The 22,436-nt window shown below is 38.9% G+C and overlaps 2 protein-coding genes across 2 annotated transcripts; both read left to right on the forward strand.

Moving 5' to 3' along the window:
- The first annotated feature begins 439 nt into the window (after nt 1-439).
- LOC113430257 (olfactory receptor 2A5-like) lies at nt 440-1,357 on the forward strand. The gene has a single exon (XM_026692717.2). The coding sequence runs from the start codon at nt 440-442 to the stop codon at nt 1,355-1,357; it is 918 nt and encodes a 305-aa protein (XP_026548502.1).
- A 2,757-nt stretch (nt 1,358-4,114) lies between these two features.
- On the forward strand, nt 4,115-20,691 carry GSTK1 (glutathione S-transferase kappa 1). Its single transcript, XM_087954208.1, has 3 exons — nt 4,115-4,225; nt 19,610-19,796; nt 20,039-20,691. Exons 1-3 carry the CDS (start codon nt 4,115-4,117, stop codon nt 20,209-20,211), a joined length of 471 nt encoding a protein of 156 aa, XP_087810334.1. The 3' UTR covers nt 20,212-20,691.
- Nucleotides 20,692-22,436: the final 1,745 nt, after the last annotated feature.

The following is a 22,436-nucleotide window of genomic DNA, read 5'->3' on the forward strand; positions in this document are numbered from 1 at the left end:
AAAAATAAAGAAATGTATGTAGATCAAAAATATTTGATAAATGTATTTAATTCTACCTTTTATAGGATTCATGACATTTGAGCCGTGGTGGCGCAATGGTTAGAATGCAGCACTGCAAGCTTCTTTTTTCAACTGCTGGCTACCTGCAGTTTGGCAATTCAATTTTCATTTAGCTCAAGGTTGACTCAACCTTCCATCCTTCCGAGGTCAGTAAAATGAGGGCCCAGATTGTTGGGGACAATATGCTGACTCCGTAAACAGCTTAGAGCGGGCTGTAGACACTGTGAAACGGTATATAAGTCTAAGTGCTATTGCTATTTCAGATATTAAGTCGATTTATTTTTTTACAGAAGTGGAAGTGACTGATATTCATTGCTCTAGACATATTGTAGTTGACAGAATTTCCCTCGTGTCTGTAAAATGAGATCAGGAAGCCATAATGGCAAACCAAACCTATGTGGCTGAATTCCATTTCCTTGGCCTTTCCAGAAGCTTGAAGATCCGTCTTTTATTGCTTGGACTTTTTTCAATTGTCTATTCTCTCACTCTGGTGAGCAACACAATCATCTTAATCCTCATATGGTTGGATGCCCGGCTCCACACTCCCATGTATTTCTTTCTGAGCCATCTGGCTTGTGTGGACATCTGCTATACTTCCAGCACTGTCCCCCAGATGCTGACAAACCTTCAAAGCCCAGGACAAGCCATCTCAGTGCTTGGATGTGCCATGCAGATGTATATCTTTCTGGCCTTGGCCACAGCAGAGTGTTTTCTCCTGGCAGTGATGGCCTATGATAGATATGTGGCAATATGCCATCCACTGCATTACACAGTCCTCATGAACAAAAGAATGTGCATCTTTATGGCCATGATATGCTGGACGAGTGGCCTCGTCCTCCCAGTGGTCCATACTGTTCTCACTTGGCAGTTGCCATTCTGTGGCCCTAACTTGATAGATCACTTCTTTTGTGAAATGCCAGCTTTGCTGAAGCTGGCATGTGCTGATACTGGAGTTATTAAAAAGATTACTTCATCAGGGTGCATTTTTACCTTGCTCGTTCCTATCACTTTTATCACCATGACATACATCCGCGTTCTGGCAGCCATCTTGAAAGTCCAATCTGCAAAAGGGCAGCGCAAAGCTTTCTCCACATGTGGTTCCCATATGACGGTTGTGGTACTTTTCTATGGCAGTGCCATATTTATGTACATGAGACCTGAATCCAGTCACTCTCCAGGCCAGGATAAAATGATTTCTCTGTTTTATAGCATTGTCATTCCTTTGTGCAATCCCATTATTTATAGTTTGAAGAATAAAGATATGAAAACAGCCTTGACTAAAATCCTGCAGTTCTGAAGACTTTGTGGAGTGCCAAACAAACACATAAGATGCCTTGCAGTGGTTTATAAACTCTGGTCTGTTTCTTCTTTCGGGCAACAACTTTTTATGGTTTCAGGCAGGATTCTGCAAATATCTTTACTGCTATATTTACTGATGATAAAGATGTAATCTGGAATCTTCTAGGAAATATCCTATTCAGATTTTTCTTTGTAGGATTAAGTGAGAATGTACATGAAAATTTTGAAATTAACATTTTAGTTACTTTCATTAAATAACGATTGCTGCAGAAAAATACTGTAGTGCGATAGCAACAGGAACTGACATGTACGGATGTTACTTAAACAAATTGGAGATTTGCTCAGATGACTATATAATGGTACTATTTTGTTCTGGTTTCTCAGGGCATACCCTCACAGGATCTTTGCACCACTCCGAGATCACTTTTGCATCAGTCTGATCTCTGTCATTGTCATCTGGGTTCAGCTACTTAGCTGATTTATTTCTACCACAGACACTATATATTTGAAAGAATAAGTACAATCTTTTGCTTGAAGTGTTGTGCTTGATGGAGTCTGTGGGCAATACATTACCCTACTGGCAGGAAACTTGCTTCCTGTTGTAAATAGCTGGGAGTCACCAGATTCCATCAACTTCAGAGCTGTGTAGCCTTTCATGAATTTAAGGATTGACCAAATCTCATCTTTGTAAATACTTTGAAGTTCACTTTTTAAATACTGCTTTTTAAAGATTGAAAACTTTAAGAACCGCAAGTTGGGTTGTATTTGCTGGATGAATTTCCCTTCAAACTGTTAAGAAAGAAAAATATACATTTAAAATTTTATAACAACTTTTTTTTTAATATATATACCCAAAAGATAATCACAGCATTAATTTTAGAAAGCTTTAAATGGACTAAAGATTCAGATGGATTTGATTTCAGATTTTGAAAAATAATCTGTCAACACTGTCCAACTATTTACAAAGTCTGCACTACTATTACTATTAATCTTCTCATCACTCCTTAACACCCAGCCCCTCCCACTTGTGACTGTATGACTGTAACTGTGTCACTTGTATCCTTACGATTTATATTGAATGTTTCCTAGTAAGTAATAATTCCATAGTATTTGTTTGCTTATTGTACCCTATGACTATGATTAAGTGTTGTACTTTATGATTCTTGACTCTTGATGAATGTATCTTTTCTTTTATGTACACCGAGAGCATTTGCACCAAGACAAATTCCTTGTATGTCCAATCACACTTGGCCAATAAAGAATTATATTCTATTCTAATCCTTTTTTCATGGGAAATGTTTATATCTAAACAACTAATAAAATGACTTAAAGATTGGGCACCAGAGGGCAGTAGAAAGAAGTAAATGATGGCTGCATTAAAGGAAATTTTGGGGGAATAGGCTATAGGTGTAATCTGCTAGTATAAAACTTGGGAAATGATCCAAGTTCCATTGAATGAAACTGAAATTAATTGAAATATGAATTTAAAAATTGATAGCCTATGAGAAAAATATGGAAATAATAAATTTAAAAAAGAAAATGGAAGATGATTTATTACAAATATTAAACCAGAAGAGTGATGTGGATAATTTCTCTTAAATGGATTTTAAAAAAGGGATTTGTTGAAATTGTCAAAGATTTCATAAGTGACAGTGAGAATATGAATAGTGACATGAATAATTTTTCAATGCTGGAATTACAAGAGACACTTGATAAAGATGCCAATAATGAGAGAAGAGGTAAAAAGAGTATGAGAATGCAGAATTTTGGACTTCGCTGAAGGGAACTAAAAGTGTGGAGAAAAAGAAAGGTTAATATAAATGGGCTGCTATTATTGATAATGTTTAATGGATTTTTGATTACGACTGTATAGTGATGTTTAAAAAAATTAATTTGAAAATGGGCTAGGGAAATTTGTTTAAATAGGAAATGAAAAGTTCAGATAAATGGAAAAGGAGAGATGCAAAAATGCTTATTAATGTAATTTGTATGTTATGTTGTTATTTCTAATAGCCCTTAATGCACTTTTGTTGATTTAAGACGTAGTGGTAAAGCCTTGAAGATTTGATTGTAGAAAATGTGTTTGAAATATGGGATGAAGAAATGATTGGTTTTGGTTTTTTTTTTCATTTGAGAAAATGGAGGTAAGTTGTTGGTGTTGATTGTACTTGCTGAGGAGGAAGACATGGTCATTTCTTCCTTTCTTCTGCTGTTTCTTTTTATATATTTTTACTCTATGTAGACTGTATCAGTTTTATTTGTGTAATGTAATGTTTAATAAAATTATTGCAAAAAACAAGACATTTTAATGAAACAAAACACAAAATCTTGGAAATTGTCCTTGGCACCTGCAATTCTGATTTGTAAGTAGAGTCCTTTTGAATGTTTAAATGCTTTTCTCTTGCTCATCGATCTGTGGCTGCTTATGTTTAACATGCTTCCCAATATATTCTGTTGTGGAGTGGCGGAATAACTGAGGCGAACATGAAGCAAACTTCAGCTTTTACTTTATTGTAACAATAAAGGATTGCCGCGCTGCCGCGCTAACAAGGCAGCCAGCTGGCGGACAACAGCTGATGCCGTTTGACAGCTCCCTTTTATAGCCAGCTGTCAAACGGCATCAGCCAATAGGAACGGAGTGAAGACTTTAGCTCAGTCTTTTCCGAACACCACACTCCTTTCCCCCAGAATGGAGCATGCGTAGTCCTTAGGTAACTCGGGCGCTTGCGCAGGCGGCCAGATCTTCTAGGCTCCGATGGAGCTGCTGCTGGAACGAACTTCTCTGCTTGTTGGGCATTTTCTGGCGCTGACGAAACTGGCGTCTTGGGTTCAGGTGGCTCTGGGTGAGGGACTGATGACTGCTCAGGTAGGCTTGTGTCACTGTCAGGTTCGCGGGAAGTTTCTTTGGGTGCCGGTGGCTTCTCTGTCGCAGGAATGAGGGCCATCTGTAGATGAACTCCAACTCCTTCTAAATTGATCGATATGGCGGCACCAAATGTGCCCATCTTGCAGTTGGACCCTGTAAGACTTAGGACCGGTTACTGCCACAATCCGCCCAGGCATCCACAAAGGGTGCCCCGCATAGCTCCTGGCATAGACCTGGTCACTCTCAGCAAACTCCCTTGTCTGACTATTTGATCCTAGGGGCGTGACTGGGGCGTAATATGGATGGAGTCTGTCTAAAGCAGTCCTCAGACGTCTACCCATGAGAAGTAACCATAAGCTTGTTTAGAGATAATGGGTGAAAATTTAATTGTAAAAGGGATTCTGCAAAGGTACATAAGATAGCATTGTTATATTACAAACAGAAATAATTTTAGAAAATATGACTAAAATGATGGATAAAATATTTACTGTAATGTAGTGGAATGTTTGTTAATAAATAAATGAATTAAAGTGAATGAGAGAATTAAATGGGAACATTTTAATTATTATTAATGATTTATAAAAATGTAAGTGAGAAATATGGAAAAAAGGAATTAATTATGGAAAGTTTATAAGTATTCCCAAGGAAGTATGATATTTAATTGAAAAGAAATGTTAAAGATGTTAAGATTTTAATGAATATTAATGATAGAATTGAATTGGAATGGAATGTGTGTTTTATTTACATATATATATAATCTTTTTTTAAGAATATAGTGTGTATTTTAAGAAAGTACCAAGCAGAATTCAATTGGAAGTTATGTATTTTATTGAATGCTATTATCTTAAAGGTATACATTGAAGCTTAAATAAGAGTTTGAATGGATAAAATTAAATGATATAAAGGTGTCATACTCCAATTGGTAACTACAGGGAAAAATTTATTTAATGAGAAAAGATAATATGAAATTGAAACAGGACAGACAAAAGTATAAATATAATGATTTGAATTGAGATGAGATAATTAAAATAAAGTTGAGAAAATTAAAAGAGGGGAAAAACTATGTAGAAAATATAAAACAGTAATAAGATATGGAATAGAACATAAACATGAGCATGAAATTGAGTTTGTGTCTGTATGAAGAAGTGATAACCTGGGACCATGCTATTTTCAAAAAAAGATGTTTTATTTGTATTTTGTTTTTGTGAAAACCCAAATAAAATAAAATAAAAAAAGGAATAGGCAGCCAGAAATAAAGTCCACCTGGTCATTCTTGGAGACAAAATCTGAGGAGTTTGTCTATCGCCTGACAGAAGACCTAACAGAGGCTTATGATCCATAACTAACCCGAAATGGTGTCAAAACTAACTCATGGAATTTTTTGACAGAAGCAACTGCAGCCAAAGCCTCCTTGTCAATTTGGCTGTAGTTGTGCTCAGCTGGGGAAAAAGTTCTGGAGAAAAAACCAATGGGTGCCTCAGAACATTAGGCTATGACTTAAAACGGCTCCTATGCCAAAAGGAGAAGCATCTGCTACTAAAACTAAAGATAAATGTTCGTTAAATTGGATCAGAACAGCATCGGATGTAAGCAACGATTTGACTGCACAGAAAGCATGGGCTTCCTTAGGTCCCCAATGCCAGGAGGATTGCTTATCCAAGAGTCAATGCAGAGGTTCTGCAATGGAAGCCTTATTTGGCAAAAATGAAGCGTAGAAGTTAAGAAGTCCTAAAAAAGCCTGGAGCTTGGTTTTCTTAGTTGGTGTGGGTGCCTCGTGAATAGCCCTTACTTTGGATTCAATTGAATGAATACCAGAGGCGTCAATTCTGTATCCCAAAAATTCAACCTGTGGGGTGGCAATAGTGCACTTCTCTTTCTTTAACTTAAGACCATACTTCCTGAAACAATCAAGGACTCCTTTGACTCTTTGCAGTAACTGAGGCTTGTCAGGGCAGATATTAAAATGTCATTGAAATAAGGAATTACTCCAGGTAATCCTTGAAGTAGTCTTTCCATTAATGATTGGAAAATTCCTGGGGCCACACTTACGCCAAATTGGAGGCGCCTACATTTAAAAGCACTCCTGTGCGTTACAATAGTTTTTAGTTCAGTGGCTGTGTCATCAACAGGGAACTGTTGATAGGCCTGTGACATGTCTAATTTCACGAAAATGGTTCCTGGCTCAAAAGAATGCAGCAGGTGCTGGATAACTGGCACTGGATAAGCGCTGATTTGTAAATATTTATTCAAAGAGCTCTTGTAATCCACGCAGATTCTGACTTGTTCACAGAATCATTCAGTGATCTATCTATCTGCCATCGGCAAGCTCAGTCTGTCACATAAAATTTGCTTGCCGTGAGTCTGCACTGAATAATAGAACTTTCAGGGAGGTTTGGAAGTGCCTAAAAGCAGAGCCGAAGATCTAAAGACTAGTTAGAAAGCAAGAAATCCAACCATTTCCTGCTTTCTAACTAATCTAAACTAAATCTCCTGGCACAGCAGAACAGCTGATGGTCAGAAAAACAGCAATTTAGCAGGCAAGTTTGCTGGGTAAGACGTGAATAGGCAGGAGGGTTCCCATAGGCCATGGGGGAAGCACAGCCTTGTGTTTCTGTGCAGCCTGGATTAATTGCTTTGGGAGGGGTGCCCTGTGGGTGAGATTTCTCTGCAGCCTACCAAAATTTTCTCGCAGCCCACCAGCTAGCGATCGCTGACTTAAAGAATTAAAGTATTTCAAATTACAGTTAGAGATAGTCCTCGAGTTAAGCAGTGTTGGGGCCAAATATGGTTTGGGTGAATAAATATATAAAACTTAGATATCATGGTTTAAGTGCTTATCACTTTAAGCAAAATGCAGCAGGAAATTAGCCGATTAAGGGTGCGGTTAGAAGTTACAATATAAGGAAGCATTAGAAGCTGGAAAGCTTACTCTCTGTCTGTAACTGTGTGCTACTGTAACTGTAACTGTGTGCTGCTGCGAGTAACTGTGTGTTACTGTGACTAACTGTGATTACTGACTGTGAGTGCCTGTGACTGAACTGTTATTGTTTGCTACTGTTTGCTGAATATCCAGCGTTTGTTTCTCTGGAGAGTGAAACCGGAGGAGGAGAAGATATCTTTATCGGCTGATAAAGATATTGCAAGGACTCTTAACTTGGACTATACTAGTGAGTCTTACTGGATGGAAATACTGTGAATGACTTAATGGACTGAATGACAATGCTTAAACTCTAACTGGATTAAAAACTATTTAAACTACAAACAGTGTTTGTGTTCAGTGTGTGTATACTCTGGGGCCCTTCCGCTCTCCTTTGGCTTCTTGGTTTGACTACTGCTGCAATACTCTTCTAGGGGTTAATCTCCAAACCCTAACATTGGTTATGGGCCCAGCAGCATAGTCTAACTAACCAGGATATAGCAGAGAGAGTTGGTGTGAGTTGCACATTACTGTAAAACAAACTGTTTTAATTAGTTTAAAATAGTCAAAATATCTGAAGAGTAATGGCACAAGTAAATTTGTCACAACTGTCCATGATATCCAGGCTGGATGGAACAAACTATGTTTCATGGTCAATGAAATGTAGTTTACTTCTACGCAGAGAAGGTTTGTGGGACATTATAGCAAACCCACCAGATGTGAGTAGCTGGGATCCTGCTAATGATGATGATAACGAAAAGTTACAAGACTTTAAACTGAAGAATGAGCAGGCTTTATGCATCATAGGACTGACTCTCTGTGATCAGCAGCTTGTCCATATTCGTGGAGAAGAAAATGCTGCAAACTGCTGGGAGAACCTCAGGAAGATTTATGTTCGGGACAGTGTAGGAGCACATATAAATCTTACACGGAAGCTTTTTTCGAACGCATCTTCAGAGGAATGGAGATATGTTAGTTCATTTAAACTGTATGAAGAGCATTTTTCAAGAATTGCAAGAAAAAGAGCTTATATTTAATGAACTGCATCAAGTCTACATAATATTATCTTCATTAGATCAAAGCTATGATGACTATGTGACTTCGTTGGAAGTATTGCCAAAAGAAAGCCTCTCATTAACCGAGATTACAGGCAGGCTACTAGAAGAAGCCAGAAGAAGGCGTGAGCGTGACGAGCTGAGAGAAGATAAGAAAGAAGAGAAATTATCTTCAAAGCTTGAAAGAAACCAGATTAGCAAAGTAAAGCACCTGGAAGAAGAGAATTTATCTTCAACGGCATACACAATTAAAAAGTGTTTTAATTGTGGAGGCGCAGAGGACATTTGGCAAGATTCTGCAAAAAGAAAAAAAGCCAGAATGTAAAAAGCCAAAGAAAGCATTTGAACTAGCCATGCGTTTAGCAACTCTGATGTGAATAATAATTTATGGGTGGTTGACAGTGGCGCATCCCACTGCATCACAAGAGATAAGACAAAATTTATAAAAATGTCTACAAGCTCTCAACATATATCTCTTGCCAATGGCTGGAACCTGAAAGCGAAAGGTCAAGGTTTTGCACGTTGTCCGTACATAAACCAGGATATAAAAATGTTGTATGTACCGCAACTAAAGTTTAATTTGCTTTCAGTAAGGGTATTAGATAAATTAGGTTATGTAATTACTTTTAAAGATAATAATTGCATAATTGAAAAGATAACAAAAAGGTAACTGCAGCTTTAAATGGAACATTATATGTCTTAGATAATACTAAGAAAGGGGAGGCTCAAACTGTATTTAATAATATAAAGCCTCATGATGAATGTATCCATTTATTGCATAGGCGTTTGGGGCATGTAAATTTTAAAATGCTAAAACGTACAGTTGAGTTATCTGAAGGAATAAGGTTAAAATCTTGTGATAAATATTTGCGTTGTAATGTTTGCTGTGAAGATAAAGCAAGGTATTGCCTGCAAATAGGCTAAATGGTTTCAAAACAAAAGAACCTTTAGAAGTGGTATTTGCAGACATAATAGGTCCAAAGAAACCCAGTATGGGGGGTGCTAGATATATACTGAGCATTATGGACCATTATTCTAGATATGGGTTTTGCTATTTAATGAAAAGCAAAACTGAAACATATCAACATTTTTTCAATTGGCTTAGGTTTGCTGAAAGAAAGTCTAAACGACAACTGATAACCCTGGTGACAGATAATGGCACGGAATTTATTAATAACAAATTCCAGAACAGACTTAAGGTAGCTGGAATAGAGCATAAGAAGTCTGCTCCATACAGGCCAGAACATAACGCTTTTATTGAAAGAAGAGGCCAAACACTACAGGCAATGGTTAGAACAATGTTAAATGATTCTGGGTTACCTGATTCTTTGTGGGGGGAGGCTACAATGTGTGCTAATAACATATTGAACAACGTTGTTAATACAACGACAGGTGAAATACCATTTACCAGATGGCATGGCAGGAAACCTGATCTAAGTTACCTGCACACATTTGGTGCACCAGCATGGGTGCATATTCCTGCACAAATCAGAAAAAAAGGGCAACATAGAGCTAAAAGATTTTTCTTCGTTGGTTATCAGGCAAACCATAGGGCATATAGATTTTGGGAGAAAGGCACATCTAAAGTGTTATGTAGTGCTAGTGCCCAATTTCTAGAACATGAAGGATGGGAGAAATTAGAACAGGATGCCAATAAAGATGTAATTATTGAATCCTATAGAAATCCCATTAGTTATCCCTGTAACTTTAAAAATAAAGTAAAGAGACAAATACAGGATGAAATAGTGCCCATAAAGGAAGAAACAGATTCAATAGCTGAACAGGATGAGGAAGATGAACAGGTAGTAGTTCAACAAAGTCCTCCTGTAAGCCCTGTAATTCCCAGAAGAACTACACGTGTATCTAGACCGCCTGATAGGTACCAGGCTAACACAGTGTGCCAGATTAATCAAGTTCCTAATTCTGTTGAAGAAATTAAAAAGTATCCTAATAAGGAAAAAGAAAAATGGTATGCAGCAATGAATAAGGAACTGAATTCATTAAATGATATGAAGGTGTATGAAAATGCCAAATTACCTGTAGGTAAGAAATCCATTGGCTGCAAATGGATATTTAAGGTAAAAATAGATAAAGATGGTAATTTAATTCATAAGGCAAGGTTAGTAGCCCAAGGTTTTAGGCAGAATGCTAATGACTATGATGAGGTGTTTGCACCTAGTCTTAAGGCAGCAACCTTGAGGACAGCTTTAGTGTGGGCAGCTAGTAAAAACTATATAGTTAACCATTTAGATGTGGAAACTGCTTACTTGCACGCCCCATTAAAACATACTATTTATATGAAAAAACCTGTTGGTATTAAAAGTGAAAATAAGGATAATAATGATTGTTGGTTGTTAAAGAAAAGTCTCTATGGTCTTAAACAATCAGGCTATGAATGGAACCAGTATATTGTAAAGGAACTAGACAATATAGGATTTAAAGCTGGTTTAGCCGATCCATGTCTGTTTAAGAGGGAGACAAATGGGAAAGTATCATTATTATTATTATTCACAGATGATATTGCATTGATAACTGAAACTAATGATGAAGCAAATAAAATAATAGCATCATTAGGAAAGAGAATAAAGATCAAGCAATTAGGGGAGATAAAGAAGTATCTCGGTTTGAATATAAAGAAAACACGGAAAGGTTTTAAGATATCTCAGGAAGATAAGATAAGCAAATTGCTAAAAGATTACAAGATGGAGCTTTGTAAGCCAGCTAAGACTCCAATGAGTCAGGAGTTTAGCAACACTGATGTACAAAGCCCTGAGTTTGATAAGGTGATTTATCAATCTTTAATTGGTAGTTTGAGTTATATTAGTAATTGGTCTAGACCAGATATTTCGTGTACTGCGTGAATCAGTTGGCTAGATTCAATTCTGCACCATGTGAAAGACACTGGAATGCAGCTAAGAGGATATTAAGATATCTTAAAAAGACAATGAATTATTCATTGTATTTAGAACCAAAGGGTGATTTAATTTTGAGTGCTTATGCAGATGCTAGCTTTGCATCAGAAAGAGACACTAGAAAGTCGACTTCAGGAACAGCCATAATGCTGGGTAAGACATTAATAGGCTGGAAGTCAATAAGACAACAGCATATAAGTTTGTCTACTATGGAGGCAGAATTCTCCTGTTTATCATTGTTATGTACAGAATTAATAATGTATAAACAAATGTTAATTGATATAGGTATAACAGTAGATTATCCTATAATTATACATGAAGATAATCAGGCAGCAATTCAAATGGCCACAAATATTGGAGTAAAAACAAGGAGCAAGCATACAGATCTAAGATACCTAAACGTGAGACAATCTGTAAGAAGTAAGATGATTCAGCTAGAGTACTGTATGTCGGAGGACAATTTAGCTGATAATTTTACTAAAGCCCAAGGTGCCAATAAGCACCAGGAGAGTTGTGATAAATATGGGATAAGATTGTAAAGGTATTATATATTTATTTCACCCAAAAGGGGAGTATGTTAGGTATAACATTGATACCAAATATGGTTTGGGTGAATAAATATATAAAACTTAGATATCATGGTTTAAGTGCTTATCACTTTAAGCAAAATGCAGCAGGAAATTAGCCGATTAAGGGTGCGGTTAGAAGTTACAATATAAGGAAGCATTAGAAGCTGGAAAGCTTACTCTCTGTCTGTAACTGTGTGCTACTGTAACTGTAACTGTGTGCTGCTGCGAGTAACTGTGTGTTACTGTGACTAACTGTGATTACTGACTGTGAGTGCCTGTGACTGAACTGTTATTGTTTGCTACTGTTTGCTGAATATCCAGCGTTTGTTTCTCTGGAGAGTGAAACCGGAGGAGGAGAAGATATCTTTATCGGCTGATAAAGATATTGCAAGGACTCTTAACTTGGACTATACTAGTGAGTCTTACTGGATGGAAATACTGTGAATGACTTAATGGACTGAATGACAATGCTTAAACTCTAACTGGATTAAAAACTATTTAAACTACAAACAGTGTTTGTGTTCAGTGTGTGTATACTCTGGGGCCCTTCCGCTCTCCTTTGGCTTCTTGGTTTGACTACTGCTGCAATACTCTTCTAGGGGTTAATCTCCAAACCCTAACAATAGTCCTCGAGTTAAGCAGTGTTGGGGGTCAAATATTTTTACCACCGGTTCGGTGGGCGTGGCTTGGTGAGTGCACTTTGCGTGTACACGCGTGCCAAATATGCACTTTGCGCAGGCACAGAGGCATTCTAACTCACCTCCTACAAGCCTGCACAATCCCGGTTGCTTCAGCAGCTGCCACGTGGCACTATTCTGTGCTGCGCAAAGCAGCTGTGCTTCAAATTCAGCGGATAAAGGTGAGTATGGGAGCCCGGTGGGCAGGTGGGCCCAACAGCAGAGTGGCGGAGAGAACCGGTTCAGTCTCCGCTGCTCATCGCTGCTACCGGCTCGGCAGAACCGGGCCGAGCTGGTAGAATACCACCACTGGAGTTAAGAATGGTCATTGGCGACCATTCAAAGTTATGACAGATAACCCCCCTCCAGCTATCAAAATAATAAAGATGGATTTTTAAAAAAAATACCCACAGTTTATCTTTAGTTTCTGTGATATTTTACATGTACTGGATTTGTATCCTAATAAACGTGCATCTGATTTTCAACAAACATATTATGACCTTCCACCATAGTATAGCCTATGAAGGTTCATGCCAAATGATAAACTTGTTTGCTTCTGGAGCAGTAAATAAATGTCTTTAAATGGATGCCTCTGGAAGCATTGTGGTGTACTGGACTAGGGCCAGCTTCCTCTCCACCCAAGCTATGGAAATTCTGGGTGACTTTGGGCTAGTCGCTTTCTGTCAGGGCAGCCTATTCACAGAACTATTGTGGGGAAAAATAGGAGGAAGGAATGCTGTGTATGCCACTCTATGCTCCTGAAGGAAAAATGGATTATAAATAAAATATATTTGTGATAGCTTTCTTTTCCTATTGCAGGGGCACACAAATTCTTTTACCCTCTACAGATGTTGCTTTACATTTTCTGATTCCCAGTTCTCAATTTAGTGTAGTAGGTAGTCTACAGGTAGTCCTCATTCATTTAGTGAGCCATGAATTTGACAGCCTTGCTGTACAATATTCCAATCTTGAATGATTACACAATATGGCTTCCAGTACCAGGATATCCATAAATTTAATGTATTATTTCCAAACTTTATCCATTTTACCTGAGGAATATATTAATTTCTGCTGTGAAAGAACCGGTTTGCAACTAAACCAAACGGCTGCTTCTCTTACCTGCTGCTGCACAGCGGAAAGCTTCCAAGTCCCCCATCTCCTATTAGAAATGGCTGCTGGGCAAGCACAGAAGCAAGCCAGGTTTAATCCTGCTTTTCTCTGCTTGCCCAGCAGCCGTTTCTAATGGGGGGGGGGGCTCCCATTAGAACCCCTGCCCAGCCGCTCCCAGGAGTCCGCACAAGGCCCACCTGGCTACCAGGTAAGTATAGGGTAGCCTCCTGGGAGCAAAAATGGGAAGTTGGAGGGGATCAGGTGCCACCCCCTCACTCCGTGTTTGCTCCCACGAGGCTCCAGGGAGGCTTGCTAGGCTGAAAATGTGGGGGGTCCAGCGCCATCCCCTCACCCCATTTTTGCTCCCAAGAGGCTCCAGAGAGGCTTGCTAGGCCCTGTTTTGTGCCTGGGAGGCCTTCCTGCAGCCTCCTGCGAGCATCCAGCCATCCAGTATGCCTGGATTCAGTGTTTAGCAAAAAGAACATTTGGAGCTAATATAGTATTGATTACTGCCTTGGAAATATTCTGGGTAAACAAAACTATGCAGTCTCTGAAAACTGTTGGAGTCAATGTTCTTTCTTTCTTCCATATCCTCCTCTTCAAAACTAGTAAGTTGCTTTGCTTTTTCATTCCAGGCTTAGTGTGGTAAGTTCAGAATGGGTTTTGTAGAGAACAGCTTGCCTTTAGGTCTCATTCATTTGTTCAATTTCAGAGCATACATTACCCAATTTCCAAAGCATAATTCAGATTATTCAGCAGTTTGCCTAGCTGCTGCTTCATTATTTCCATTGCTGTCACAACCTTTATGGAGTGTTCAATGGCCTTTTAAGTTTGACAAACAAAAAACACAGTAAATATTTCTCACAAATATTTTCCCTCTTCCACTTTGCGGTTCGATGTTTAACATACAAAATTATGTGCTGTGTTTGCAAACTTGTGTTTTTTGTTATTGGAAGGCAACTCTTTAATTTGAAGATGGTGGTAAATTCTTGGTAATAAAATGGCAAGTAGAAAGGCTCACTTCTACTTGCCATTTAGAAAGGGCTAGAAAGAATGAGAAGGTTAACCTTTGCTTTGTTTCCAATCTCCTTTTCTTGACTTGGTTTTCATAAAAAGTAGCTTTGGAATTGTGTTAAAATATGTCATATGTGTTAAAATAAAATTCTTTCTGTTTAAGTACAAGTATACAAAAAGTTTCAAGATTAATCCAAGATATTTAATGGCTTTAAATATCTGGGTGTTGTACTAAGGTTTAAGCCAGAGGCCTTCAAACTTGGCAACTTTAAGACTTGTGGACTTCAACTCCCAGAATTTTCTAGCCAGCTATGTTCTCTATGCATAGCTGGCTAGAGAATTCTGGGAGTTGAAGTGCACAAGTCTTAAAGTTGCCAAGTTTGGACACCCCTGATTTAGGTAGAAAGATGTTCCAGCTGAAAATATGCCATGAATAGCATAGAGTTTCTTTCTTTCTTTCTTTCTTTCTTTCTTTCTTTCTTTCTTTCTTTCTTTCTTTCTTTCTTTCTTTCTTTCTTTCTTTCTTTCTTTCTTTCTTTCTTTCTTTCTTTCTCTTAAAAGGAAGAAAAAGAAAGGGAGGGATGGGAGAAAGAAAAGGGAGGGAAGGGAGAAAGAGGGAAGGGAAAGGAATGTGAATGAGATATGGATGGATGGATGGATGGACAGATGGATAGAGGGAGGGAGGGAAAGAAAGAAAAAGGAGAGGAAGGAAGGACCACAAACTCTGGCACTAGACGTAGCTTCAGAGGATGCTTTGAAACACCATGGTGTTAGGAGCAGCTGATGGTGAGGCGTAGCTGCCCGCGGGGCACTCCTAATGGCAAGTTCCCCTGTCTCCCCCCCACCAATTTCACATGTTTAAACTAGGCCTAAATTTGGGGGGAGGGGCTTAATTTCATTTTATGCCTAGAAAACATGCTGGGTCTTCCTATTGGGAGGGGCGTATTGTTGGAGAAGCACGGTATATGTCCTATCCTATCCTACCCGAACAAAGCTGAATACCATACATATAAATACCCGCGAAAACTTAAGAAAACAAATATCCTATCTGTGTGTGTGTGTGTGTGTGTGTGTGTGTGTTCAATATTTGAAGGGCTGCAACAAAGAAAAGGGGATCAACCCAGAGGTTGTATTCAGCAGGTTCTGACCAGTTCTGAAGAATCAGTAGTGGAAATTTTGAGTAGTCCAGAGAAACAGCAAATACCGCCTCTGACTGGCCCCCATCTATTCTCTGCCTCCCGAGTCCCAGCTGATCAGCTGGGTCTTCTTTGGTTGCCCTGCACAGGAGAACGGAGCTGGAAAGCAGGTTAGTGGGGTAGGGAGGGAATGGGGATTTTACAGTAACCTTACCCTGCCACGCCCACCAAGCCACGCCCACAGAACCGGTAGCAAAAAAATTTGAATCCCACCACTGGATCAACCTCTTCTCTAAAGCACATGAAGGCAGGACAAGAAGGAATGGATGGAAACTAATCAAGGAGAGAAGCAACCTAGAAATAAGGAGAAATTTCCTAAGAATGGGAACAACCAACAATGGAATGGCTTGCCTTCAGAAGTGGTGGGTGCCCCATCACTGGGGGCTTTTAAGAAGAGACTGGGCAGTCACTTGTCTGAAATGGTGTAGGGTCTCCTGATTGAGCAGGGAGTTGGACCAGAAGACCTCCAAAGGTCCCTTCCAACTCTATGATTCTGTATATGTGGTTCAGTATAAGTTGCTTTTTAAAATTTCCCTTAACATCTGTATTTGAACTTTTATGTTTTCTAAGGTATTAGTTATTAATATCTTGGTTCATTTTTGAAGAGCTCTTCAAGTAATTCAAAACATACTGGATTGGCCATTTTAAACCTTAGTTTAAACATTGATAAATGCACTTTCCCTTTTTTTTCTTTATGCCTGGTCCTTTAGTCCCCTCTAGTGTTCATTTGCAGCATTCAAAGAATCTCTGTTCCTAATATAGATTTAATTCTGTTCTCACTGAATTGTATATTATTTAATTGTATACTTTTTTCTCTAAATTGTACAAATGTTTCAAATTTATTTATTTATTTGGAAAATTTATTGATTTACTCCTCTGGTTTCCTAGTCTGTTTATAACTTTCCTAATCTTTCCCCCTTTTTGTCAATATATTGTTTTTAAATTTTCAAAATCTTTTTAAATTTAAAAATCCTTTTATCAGAGAAAAAAAAGTAGAACATCAGGTGTCAAATGAAACTTGTCATTTTTGAAGATCTCTGATATCCATGAAATCATTAAATTGATCAGTTCCAAAGGTAATTAGAAATGAATGCAGCTGGATTATTTTCCTATTTAAAGGCTTTGCTGGTTTGAGAGCAAGGCCCCAGCTGATGCTCAATCCTGTTGGGAATTGCCACTGTCTAGTATAATTTGTTCAGTTAACTGTGTACTTGGCTGTTCTGTAACAACTTATTTTGGTCAAATTTCTTAAAGTAAAAAACCCCAAAGAGAGATAATTCCTTCTCCCCATTAAAATTAAGTGTTCAGAATTCAGGTTTCCACAATCCTATCAAAACCTAGAATATTGGCTTCCCATACTTTGATGCAGTGGTGAGATTCAGCTGGTTCCCATCTATTTGGGGAAACTGGTAATTAACTTTCTGAGCAGTTCAAACCTGCTGTTGGAAGAAATTCCTTCCAAGAGTCTTTTGTTTTTCCCACCTTACGGTTTAATCCTGTCAGGAAGGCAGGAAGGAAGCTTTCTGGTGTGCCTCTGTGTGTTGTTTCTAGCCTAATCCTGCTTATCTTTATTGTCCTGCTTAAGTGTTTGCAGAAACTGCCTCTGCTGTTAAGCCTTGTTACATTGTAACAACTTAATGATTCTTGGCAGTAAGTCCAGACTTTCTATAGAGCCGTGTTGGTGAACCTATGGCATGCATGCCGGAAGTGGCACGGAGAGCCACTTCTGCCGGCACGCGAGGGGTCGCCCGGAAGAGCCCCACTACGGATGTGCCGCTGCCTGATAGCTGCTTCTCGGGTATCTGGCACGCAGGGGTGGGGGTGCGTGGTAGACGCATGCACATGCGCAGAGATGCGCAGCATGCAGGGGGTCTCACGCACATGCGCAGAGATGCATGAGTGCGAGGGGGATCGTGTATGCATGCGCAGAGATGCATGATGCGTGAGGGGGATCATGTGTGCATGCGTGGGTGGGCCAGCACACATTGCCTTCTGGGTGTTGGCATGCGCGAGCCCATGCGCATGTGCAATTATCAGCACAGGAGCCAAAAAAGGTTAGCCACCACTGCTATAGAGGCTTCTCTGGGGTTTTTTCCCTCTTTTGCTGGTACTTTCATTTTTGACTTTCTTAAAGGGAAGGGCTTGAGTTTCTTAAAGGGGAAAAGTTGTTTTAAGCTTTTTACACTGCTTTAGTGGTTCCTGGCACTGTCCTTTTGGGGTGTACTTCCAACACAACTGAATCTCCTGTCAGCACTCCTTACCTGTCCCCAATTAAGGATGGGAGGGGGCGATCATGGGCCTCTTTGGATCCATAATCTTCTCTAAATGGAGTGATATGGCTAGTTTTTGGCCTCTTTGTTTGTTTGTTCCAAAAAAGGGCTTCTTTGGGAGTCTTCTTCCCCCCACCCCACCACTGATGGGAAAGCGACGATGTAATCTTTTCAGACTGCCGCTGCCTGCCTGATCAAATGGCTGATAGACAGGATGCAAGCTTGACACTCTGTTTGATTTTTTTAACTGCCTTTCTTGGGGCATGTGATCTTTCCTTAAATCTGGATGCTTTCCTTAGGATATCTTGTGAGGTGAGATCAACTGGTATCTTTAAGTAGTGCAAATGAATCTAAGGATTGCCTCTCCTGGGTATGAAAGGGTGCTTTGTCAGTTCACTGAGCACAGGAGTCTCTTGTCTATGGGGATTCTACAGTCATCCAGGTCATGGTTGTCCCAAAGGTGCTTTTTTCAAGAGGCAACTGGACTTTCCTTGTTTCCAGAAAGTCCAGTTGCCTCTTGAAAAAGCACCTTTGGGACAGGAGTCTCTTGCATTGCTTGGCCAAGGCACATGATTGCTCACTAATAGTAAGATTTTTTTAAAAAGGAAGTAGAGGTGTGGATCCTCCCTCCAATTCATTTTGGTTTTCTCTCATGATTAATAAGGTTTAGTAACATGGCACCCGGCTTGAAGTTTATTTAGATATCTGTGGCATGTTCTAATTTTATTGTGATCCTGACAAGCTTGGGAGGGCAGAGACTTGAACCTGGGTCCCCTATATACTTTGTTGATTTGTCTCTTTAGCTCGTCATTTTGTAGTCCAAGTATGCCCACCCACTTTCTGAAGAGCTTAAATGACCTCTCTGCTAAAGGGTTTCACTTTTATGAGCAAGAGTTGGCTGCTTGATAGTTATCGCTGCATTTGAACTATTTTAATTCCTCAAGGTGCTCTGGCACCCTGCCTGATCTGTAACTCAGGGTTGCAGGCATTGCTGATGAAAAGGATCTTCAGTGTTGTGTTCCCCCATTTCTAATCTAATGATTGGTACTTAGGGCAGCTTTTTGCAAGCAAAGAAGCTTTTTGTATTTTTGTACAGGTAATCCCTGACTTACAACAGTTCATTTAGTGACCATTCAAAGTTACAATGGCACTGAAAAACGTACCTTATGACCTGTTTTCACACTTACGACAGTTCAGCATCCCCATGGTCAAGTGATGAAAATTCAGATGACTGACAACAGTCTCACATTTATGACGGTTGTAGTTTCCCAGGCTTCATGTGATCCCCTTTTGCAACCTTCTGACAAGCAGAGTCTATGGGAAGGCCAGATTCACTTAACAGCCATGTTACTAACTTAACAACTGCAGTGATTCACTAAAAAAATGTGGCAAGAAGAGTCATAAAATGGGGCAAAACTCACTTAATAAATTCTCACTTAGCAACATGCATTTTGGGCTCAATTGTGGTTGTAAGTCCAGGCGAGGCGAGGCGAGGCCGGGCATGACAAGGAGTGGCTGCGGGAGGAGGCGGGGCTGGACATGGCGAGGAGAGGCTGGGCGAGGTGAGGTGCCTCTCGACGTGAATGACGTCGAGTTAGGCAGAGAATTAGTTGTTAATTTATTTGAATCCCACCACTGCTTTGATGGATGGGAAATAAAACACAAATAGAAAATTAAAATCAATTGAAAACACATTTTGTGAATTATTGTCTTTTGCAACAGGGAACCAGGCTCCAGCAATGCTTCCTAAGAGAGGAGAGTATATGCTAAAGGATGTCAGTCGAATGGCAAAGTATTGCCAAGTGCCAATGAATTCACCGAAGGATTTTGTAAACACTGTGACAGTGAAAGGTAATGAAAGAGATTGTGAAGGATTTTGTAAACACTGTGATAGTGAAAGGTAATGAAAGAGATTGTTTTCTCCAAATTGGTGCCAGTCAGGCATTTTGGAAATGATGGTTTCTGCCCACGTGTGGGACGTCAGGAAGTAGAAAGTCAAAGACATCCTTTTAAAAGTAAGGGTGTGTTTGTCCCCTTTTAGCATTTATACAGCTTCTCTAGAGCGCTTTTGTGTATGTCTCTACTGTCTACAGGAAGTCTGCCTGCCATGCGTTTCATCACTGCTGTGGATACAGCAGAACCTCAGTTTTTGGAGTCTGTTTCTAGAGAACTCTGGATGCGCATTTGGTCCAGGGTAAGTATTGAGGGTCCTGCACACATACGCATCTCTCTTGGCATTTCTCCGTCCTTTCAGATGATCACTTAAGCGAGAAAGTTGAAATCATTTTAACGAGGCTTGCATGCATGTCAGTCAACTAAGCCAAATAGAGAACTATATGGGGGCTCCAGAAATTTAAATATTCTTTAAGACCCAGTTAAGTGAATAAGGTCGTTTGGAATTTCAACTATTTCTCTTCTCTCCCTATTCCCCAGGTAGGTTAAATTAGGGAACTGCGGACTAGAAAGAGGACCACGTTGATACGTAACAGGTCTATGTATGTTTAAACAGCAGAGTGAAGCCATGTGTAGTCCATTTATGAAAGACAGTTTAAGAAACACTTATTTCTTGGGCAGAAGCAAATATGATTTTTTTGAATTTGAACATGATTTTTAAAATACTTGAAATATTAAAGTTGGTAAAGAGTGGCATGAAAGGGATTTGTTAAAATGCCTGAACAAATTGAGGTAATTGTATTAATAAAGCAGGAAAAAACCACTGAAATAATAAAACATTCTTCTAACTTTTTGTGGTTGCTTTAAGTTCAAGATCTGTTTATGTAAATGTGTTTTCTCAGTTATTTTAAGCTGGATGGTGCTATTTTGCATATGCTGCAGTTATTATTATAGTTTAAGGTAGTTTTTCACCATTTCCCCCCACTTCAGACTACATATGACTCTTGTTTACTGACTTCTTCATTTAACAATTGCTTAAAATTACAACAGTGATGAAAAAGTAACTTTACAAACAATCCTTGCATTTGCAACCTACACATATCTGTATAGCAAAGGAAAGCTGAAGAAAGATCATAAATAAGCACTATCTGTTTTATTTAGCAACTACTTCACTTTCAAATTGTGGGTCCCAATTGTGGTCTCTAAACAAGAACTATCCATGTGCCCCTTTCCTCTCTGTAAAAGTCCGCCCATTGATCACATTGCTCTTAAATGTCTGTGTTCATGCTTCACTGCTTTTTTCCTTACATACACAGTAATGGAGCAGTAAAGAATAATTATTGTAACTGCTTGGAAAAGGGAGATGGAAAGGACCCATTTCCACTAATAGTTACCAGGTATCCCTCCAGGAATCAAGGCAAATTGAAGCAACTTGTGTAATTTGTTGTCAAGGATTTGCTTTTAATTTTGTATCCTGCCTAGGGCCTCACAAGAGACATGCTTAGTGATGTAATTATGTTACTAGAATAACTAAGAAGTGTTTCTGAATTTGGGAGGGGGGGGGTTAAGGGAGAGTTAAAGTGTAAAATGAGTATCTCAAACCATTTTGCCCCTAAAGCATCCAATGGAAAAATTAAGATTTGTAAAATAAAATAGACAAGATGTCAAAGGTAACCATGATCTGTATAGAGCTCGGATGCACTGACCCTTTCGTAGCTTAAGAACCCTAATTTACATAGGCAGAAGACAGGGAAATTGGTGGCAAATGCTTTTAATTTAATGTCAGTTGGTAATCTGCTACAGGTCTGTTCTAATTTTTGAACAGTTAACTGTTATGTTTGGAGGAGGTTTTTTTTTTATGAAGAGCATGTAAAATTAGCTCTAGGACTATAAATACAATAGTGATATTAAAATAACTTCTAACATTCTTAAAAACACAACAATTGTTAAAAGCAGGGGATAGATGTTATGTTGTGATACAGACATTGAGAATGGTTCTTACAGATTCTATACAAACAATGCAAAACACACTGTTGTCATTGTATTTAGAGTTTTTACCAAAGCATTATTTGGTGGAATACATTTCTACTAGGGCTTACGAACCCCCATAATTAAACATTTTAGATGAAATGTTAACTAAACTACAGATCATTATGATTCCAGGCCTTCCTCTTTCAATACTATAAAACCTTAGATATTTGTTAGCTTTAAGCAACACACACACACACACGGGTGAATTTATTTATTTATTTATTTTATTTATTTATTTGATTTGCCTATTGTTTACAAGATAATAAGTATAAGTGTATACATAGTTGTGAATACATGAAATGGGTACATATAAGAAAAATAAAAGAAGAATAAGAGAAACAATAGGACAGGGACGGTAGGCACGTTGGTGCGCTTTATGCACGCCCCCACAGACCTCTTAGGAAAGGGTGAGGTCAATAGTAGACAGTCTAAGGTTAAAGTTTTTGGGGTTTGGGGAAGAAACTACAGAGTCGGGTAGAGTATTCCAGACATTGACCACTCTATTGCTGAAGTCGTATTTCCTGCAATCAAGTTTGGTGCGGTTAACTTTGAGTTTGTATCTATTGT

Source organism: Notechis scutatus, chromosome 2, assembly GCF_049901735.1.
Source record: "Notechis scutatus isolate UNSWTSFEM ecotype Mainland chromosome 2, rNotScu1.2, whole genome shotgun sequence".
In the NCBI taxonomy this organism is placed as follows: domain Eukaryota; kingdom Metazoa; phylum Chordata; class Lepidosauria; order Squamata; family Elapidae; genus Notechis; species Notechis scutatus.